Source organism: Miscanthus floridulus, chromosome 15, assembly GCF_019320115.1.
Source record: "Miscanthus floridulus cultivar M001 chromosome 15, ASM1932011v1, whole genome shotgun sequence".
NCBI lineage: Eukaryota > Viridiplantae > Streptophyta > Magnoliopsida > Poales > Poaceae > Miscanthus > Miscanthus floridulus.
Genome location: NC_089594.1, coordinates 57518589 through 57526007, shown reverse-complemented (window position 1 = coordinate 57526007; position 7419 = coordinate 57518589). Strand labels below are relative to the sequence as shown.

Sequence of the window (7419 nt, the reverse complement as noted above, 5' to 3'; positions counted from 1 at the left end):
CGCTGTTTTGCCCACCCACGCGGAGCCGGTGTCGCCCCGAACGTCACCAGCATTGAGAAGAGGGGGAGGGGGCAGCAGATGCCCAACCAGCGCCAGGAGGAGACACCGAGGCAAGGCAGTAGAAGGCGATGAGAGAGATGCAACACCCGATCTACTTTTGAAATATTCAAATGCAACACTTGCAACATACATCTGAAAGACAGATAAAACACTTGAAACATGCATCTGAAAACACTTGCAAAAACACTTAGAAACCATTGCAAAAACATATGCAACATCCAGATAAAACACTTGAAACATGTGTGTGAAACATATGCAACATCCAAATAAACACACTTGCAACATATGTCTGGAAAACAGATGAAACATTAGGGACAGAAGCTTGCAACATATGCAACATCTCGATCTACTTTTGCAACATCCAAATGAAATACTTGCAACATACCTATGAAACATTTAAAATATAGGCTTGCAACATGCATTTTTCACCCTTCTTCCGTACGACGCGGCGCAGAGCGGGGGAATGGCCGGTTCCGTCCAGCGGCCGAGGATGGTGGACGACGACCCATGGTGTCTTCCAAGCCGGCGGTGGACCGGTTGTCAAAGCTGCCAAGGATGGAGGACGACGGCCAGGAAGAGGGTGGAGGCAAGGAAGACGAGCGCGCGGGCAAGAGGATGACGACAGCTGTGGGGGAGATGGGAGGTCACGCCGACCGGGGCAAAGGAGGGCCAACGGTGGCGACGGACCTCCCGATCCGGCCGATGGGAGGTCGCACCTCTAGGCCAACGGCGGACCAGGCGCCAGAGTTGCCGAGGATGGAGGACACCACAAAGCATGGGCAGAGACGCGGAAAACAAGAGCGGTGGAGTCGAGCACGGTGATAAAAGGCGTGACGGTCAAACGAGGTTTATTGGGCTAGTATGTGAACCCACGAAGGGACGTCCGAATGGACACCTGTACGTAGCATTTCCGTCAAACCAAACAAGCCCATAATGCTTCTAGGACTCATGCTGTCCAGCTCAAAGGATTCAATTTGGTGGCTTCCACTCTGCCACACCAAACATAATTTGGATTCAATTTGGTGGCCTGCACTCTGCCACACCAAACATAATTTACGAATCTGAACTAGGAGAACTGAAAACAGTAAAAAAAAAAGAAACCATTACACCTGAGATAGTGAGATGCAGCAACCATTGTAAGAGTTAGGGTTGTAAGAATGGCACAGGTCGCACAAATAATGTTATTATTGTAATTATCGGTGTCTTCTCCCCCCTGTGCCATATGGCATTGTAACCAAAACATCTCCACACTACACATACAGAAGCTAAGAAAAATATATGTTCCACTACGATCAAAATTGGGACAAAAATTAAGAGGATCATGCTGTAATGTGGTAACTAGCAGAATCAACAAGTGACAAGTTCTTGGAAGTTCAACTTATTTCCCTCATCGACGATTTTTCTGCCGTGTCTTCAGCATTGCGTGACCTGTTTCTTCCAAGTGAGAAAACAACTTGTTCCTACAAGGTGACCATTTTCAGCTTAACCATATTTTTTTTTTCAAATTCCAAGGGTATGATGGCAACATAGTACTGGGAGGGGTGAAGAGGGGGGAAATGGTAGCTGCAATACCTTGACTCAAAAGTTCCTCCACAAGTTTCACAATCATTACTGGGTGCCTTCTCCTGATACATATAACAAGTTCTATCAAATCTGGGCATGTGCAATTAAATCTACAGGTAAAGTTTTTTCGTAGTATATATACTATAACTATAATTCAATATCAAGGTTATCATACCACAACCACACACAGTAATAGAAGCCATTAAAGTTCTGTGAATTTTGAATATAAGCAATTTCCAATTGAATGCTACCAATTGAAGTTTCACAAACTTATGATAATTTGACTTTCAAATAAAGTATACAAACACATGATAAAAGAAAAAGCAATCAGCTTTGAGTTCCATGCTCCGCAAGGTAATGAACGCATTTCCAGTAGCACAGTGTCATAATACACAATACCAAAACAGTCAAAACACGGAGCTACCCCCAAAATTCTCTATGAATGCACAACTATGTGTAGGTTTAGTTAGGGGTGTAATAAAACTGCAAAGAGCCAAAGCCAAAATCTACACAACAACAACAACAACAACAACAAAGCCTTTAAGTCCCAAACAAGTTGGGGTAGGCTAGAGTTGAAACCCAATAGAAGCAATCAAGGTTCAGGCACGTGAATAGCTGTCTTCCAAGCACTCCTATCTAAGGCTAAGTCTTTGGGTATATTCCATCCTTTCAAGTCTCCTTTTATTGCCTCTACCCAAGTCAACTTCGGTCTTCCTCTGCCTCTCTTCACGTTACTATCCTGACTTAGGATTCCACTACGCACCGGTGCATCTGGAGGTCTCCGTTGCACATGTTCAAACCATCTCAACCGGTGTTGGACGAAAGCCAAAATCTACACCTTATAATTTAAACAGAATGGACATCTTATAATATGATAAATCATAATAGCACATGCAACCAAGATTGCTCTCTTTTTTAAACTTTACTCTTAATCATTTTGTTTAAAAATGACTGGAGCCCCTCCCCACTACGCTTTGCTCTTTTCTGAGGTATGGTTGCTATTGGTGCTATATCAGGCAATAGCGGTGCTAAACAGCTTAACGGGTCATTTATTTAGCAGCGCTAAACAGATTCCACATGTTCTGTAAAGTTAAGAACTTAAGCAGCCGGCAATCAGCATTTGATTGTCTGGTTGGTGTTTACTTATGTCATAGGCTACTGGACAAGTACTTATGTTATATACCTTATCTTCTACCAACTTATTGCTTATGTTATGTGAGCAATTGTTAGAATTTTTTATGGAATAATGGCTTTTCTGGCCTATAAATTGCATGTATTTTCCCAAAACGCTAAATGGCTTAGCGTCCGCCATAGCACCGGTATAGTTGTCACAGCAGTTTGAGCAAGCCACCACTAAATGCCATAGCTCGCTATTTTAACACTGAAAAATACTAATCTATACCCTATCAATGTTTTAAAGGCGTCGCCTAGGAGTCCAGGCGAGGGAAAGGGCTGGGCGTCGGGGGTCGCCTAGCGAGATGGCGTATGGCGTCCATGCCGTCACCAACTAGCCTGCGGCAGGTCGCCTCACGAGCAGGGAAACCAGCGCGGGAAGGAAGCTTCTCCCACGCGGCCTTCCGCGCCTTCCGCGCGCCAAAGAAGTCGAGCGAAGGAAAGGAAATCGCGCGCGGGAATGGAAAGGAAATCACGCGCGGGAAAGGAAAGGAAATCACGCGCGGGAAGAGGGCGATTGGGAGAGAGGGATAAGAAGGGGAGGAGAGATGGAGAGAGGAAATCCATCACACCTGCCAGCGTCCGCTTCTTCTCTGCGCGCTCACGCATCCCACGTAGCTCGTCGATTCCCACGCAGGAAGAAGGGGATTGGGGGAGACTCGTCGTTCCCCTGCTCTTCACGGTGCCCAGATCCCGCTTGCTTGCCTGTATGTCTCTCCTCTCCCTCTTCCTATCCTCTCTCCTCTCTTGAAGGTCGAAGCTTGCCTACTTTGTTTCCTGCTGCTCTGTTTCAACCCCTGCTGGCTGCTGCTCTGTTTTTGCCCCCGCTGCTCTGGTCCATAGATGCAGAGTGGAGTGGACTGTTGCTTCCTTTCCATGTGTTGTTCTATATTAGTTCTTTAATTCTTTGTTTTCACAGTTGATAGCACAATGGCAAGTTCAGATCCAGGGCAGAAGTATGCCTACTGGCCAAACCTTTCTAACAAAGATGTGGTGACATGCACCCTATGTGGTCACTCATTTTATGGAGGGATAAAAAGGTTGAAGCAACATCTAGCTGGTGGCTTTGGAGATACAAAAATATGCACAATGACTACTGCTGCAATTAGAAAGGAGATGAGAGATGACTTGGAAACTAGAAGGAGAAGGCCACAGCATCCCTAGATGACATTGATTAGAGATTTCAGTTCTGTGCTAGCAGCAGTGCATCACTACTAATTATGTTACATTATGTCACTAGAGACTAGTTTATGGCCATTAAGAGATGAGAGATCTCAGAGTTGCTACCTTACTACTTGATGTTGTGCACTAGTAGTCTAGTAGCACCACTTATTATTGTATTACATGCTAAGAATTGGCAATATTAATGTCTGATTTGCTTCTGAATTTTTAGTTAACTTATATATTAACATGTTTATATGGCGTCGCCTTATTCGCCTAGGCGTCCGGAAGGGGGTCGCTCGCCTTGCCTCGCCTTACCGCCTTTAAAACATTGTACCCTATACACCTATTGTTAACGATCCCAGCTTTCTTTTTCAAATTGTGGAAGATGAAGAAGTAACATACTAACATCAGTATAGATTGCAACTTTACGATAGAATAGAACATACCACCCATTTGTATCTGGATTGCACAACAGGGTGAGTATAATTAAAATAATGTTGTGACCAATTTTTTTTTAAAGCAGAAACAGTGGTACTACATTAAAGGTATGTAAAAGACTACCAGAGGCCAAGGTTGTCTTTACTAAGTATGAAAGTAAACTGCCTAGTTCAGTATCATATTCTCAATATGTCAGATGGCATTCTAGCCACTTACAACTCCCAGCATACATTATTCTGAATTATCCAAATGCCTGAATTTTGAAATGTTTGAAGCACACACTAAGATAACAGAAAAGGGTAGAACAATGTAACAAACTTCCAACTACCAAGATATATCAAAATACACCCCCCCCCCCCCCCCCCCCCCCCCCCCCCCAAAGGGCCATCTGTCTAGGAACCAATCCAATGTGATGTCTAGCTCTATTTTTACATTACCAGTATGCTATAACTCTTAGGAGTTAACTAATGGCCCTCGGATGATGCCTTGTTCATAACATCTTGTCTATGCTCTATGCAGTTTTCAAAAGTATAAAGTATAAACAGTCAGAATGTGCCGTCTGGAAGTGGTAATCTTACACATGTGGTTCAAATTAGAAGTATGAAGGCAGTGCTACAGGAATGAACAGCATAGAAGGTTTTTATTCCCAACTCAACGAGCTTGTTCAAAACCATACGAGGATATAATATTAACTTTGTATTGGCTTGAAGGAAAGAAAGTATTTGTACCTTTTGTTTCTTCCCCTTTGATGTGGTCTTCTGGTCAGCCTTTGATGTACTCTTCTGATCAGTAGAAACAGTTGTTTTCTTTTCTGTGCCTTTCTTGTTCTTTTTAGGATTCGTGTTTTCACCATTCTGCTTATCTCCTTTTCTTACTGAACCACTATTGTCATTAGAAGAGGATGGCCCTTCCATCATATCATCAACATCATTACCAGGACCAGATCCCTCAGGCTGAACCTCACTTTTACCATGATGCTCATTATCAGCATAATTACCTTCATCTTTTTCCTCCTTTGCTGCCCGTCGCCTGCGTCCTTTCCTTTTTGCATTATTAACCGCAGAACTTCTATGATCGTCATCATCCTCAGCAGCACCCGACAAAGCCTCCTCTGGAGGAGCCACATAACCACCCTTTCTGTTCTTGCGGCTTGATAGCATTGCCTCCAATACACTTGCCTCATCATATGACCCAACCTCCTGCTCTGCACTATCGAAATCCTTATCCCCATCCTCTTTATCATGCACCTCCAAACCTTCCTCAAATTCTTCAGCTAACTCTTCTGCAGCATCTGAAAATGCACTCTCATCATCTGACTCCTGTGTAGGCTTAAAATCAAACCCCACATCAACTTCATTCCAATCACCTTCGCCCTCCTCCTCTGCCTCTTTCAAAGACTCCTCCTCCTGAAACGCCATCCTCAGCTCAGCGATCTTATCCCTATGCTTCTTCGACTGCTCATGGTTCTTCCACTGTTTGTCCGATTTGAACTTCTTATTGCACGCCACGCAGTACAGCTCCTCCTTCTTGGCCCTCAACTCCTCTTCTTCGTCTTCATCATACAATCCCTCCTCTTCCTCCTCCGCCCTCGCCCACTCAGGCTCCTGATATGCCATGGCTCGCTCCTTCTTCCTCTTCTCCTCCTCCTCCTTCCTCTCCTTCTCCTCTGCCTTTCTCTTCTCCTCCTCCGCCTTCTTCTTAAGAGCCATGTCCACCACCCTCTTATCCCTCTTCTTGCAGAAGGCGGCGAGGCCCCTGACAGCGTCATTGTACTCCCGCCGCGCCTTGCGCATCGCCTTCTTGTTGTCCTCCTCCATGAGCCTCCGCACACGGCGGTTCTCCCCGCGCGCGGCATCCCACTCGGCCGCCCACCCGAAGTCCATGACCGAGCCGAACCCAAGCCAGTAATTGTAGAAAGCAGTGACCTGCGCATAGGGGGAATCGAGGTTCCCAATGACCGGCGGCGCGGCAGGCTCAGGAACCCCCATCCGGCGCGCGTAGGCGAGCTCCTGCGCGAAGACCCTGTCGAAGACGTCCCCGTAGACCTTGTAGAAGCCGCGGCCCGTGTCGGAGAAGCCGGAGAAAGCGGAGGAGGAGAAGAAGGCGAAGAGGTCGGGGACGGGGGAGGCGGATTTGGCGCCGGCGGAGGCTGTGTCGGAGAAGAGGATCTGGGAGCGGTGCGAGTCGTAGTAGGCGCGCTCCTGCGGGTCGGAGAGGACGGAGTGAGCATGCTGGAGCTCTTGGAAGGCGGCGGTGGCGGCGGCGAGGTCGGAGCCGGGGGGCTGCTTGTCGGGGTGGAGCGAGAGCGCGAGGCGGCGGAAGGCGAGCTTGATGTCGGTCGGGGAGCAGTCGCGAGGTAAGCCTAGGACCTCGTAGTAGCAGCGCTTCGGCGCGCCCGCCGCCGCGGACGCCATCGCCGCTAGGGTTGAGGTGTCGAGGGAAAGGAGGGAGAGGACTAGAGAGCAGGGGAACAGGCGTTTCCTATTTTTCTTACACGATTACATACATTACATTACATTGAAATTCTTGACGCGTTCGACAAGTAGAAAAGGTTTCCCTCCTTTGTTATCAGCATGTTCGCGGGTCGATTTTAGCGAGAACTGATCAGTTAATCAATAGTATGTTTTTCTCATAATAAACTAATACTAATTTGGCTTATAGCCCAGACAACATCTAGCGAACAAGCTACATAAAAAAAAATCGTAGGATCAAGCTCAGTAAATATTCTAGACGAGTTCGCCTAACAAGGCAACTCTTGTCTCATCAGAAATTCTACTCCCTCGATCATCCTCACTTTATTGTTTTCTAGAATAATTTATTTATAAAACTATTGTTGCTATAATTTATATTTTTTACCCTTTGTTTAGTTAATAAAGTGAAAATAAATATGTAGTTTTTTAAAATAAATATAGACATTGTATCCTTTCATATTATCCTTTTTCAACTGTCGTTATATTTGGAACAATCCAACAATCGCAACGTGCCAAAAAAACAAATAAGTTTAAAAAAAGTAGCATTAAT

At 45.7% G+C, this 7419-nt stretch overlaps 1 protein-coding gene across 1 annotated transcript; it reads right to left on the bottom strand.

Moving 5' to 3' along the window:
- Positions 1-948: 948 nt before the first annotated feature.
- LOC136508317 (DNAJ protein JJJ1 homolog) lies at positions 949-6896 on the bottom strand. Its single transcript, XM_066502969.1, has 3 exons — positions 5127-6896; positions 1633-1685; positions 949-1520 (listed from the first exon to the last, which is right to left on the bottom strand). Exons 1-3 carry the CDS (start codon positions 6810-6812, stop codon positions 1448-1450), a joined length of 1812 nt encoding a protein of 603 aa, XP_066359066.1. The 5' UTR covers positions 6813-6896; the 3' UTR covers positions 949-1447.
- Between the last annotated feature and the right edge of the window lie 523 nt (positions 6897-7419).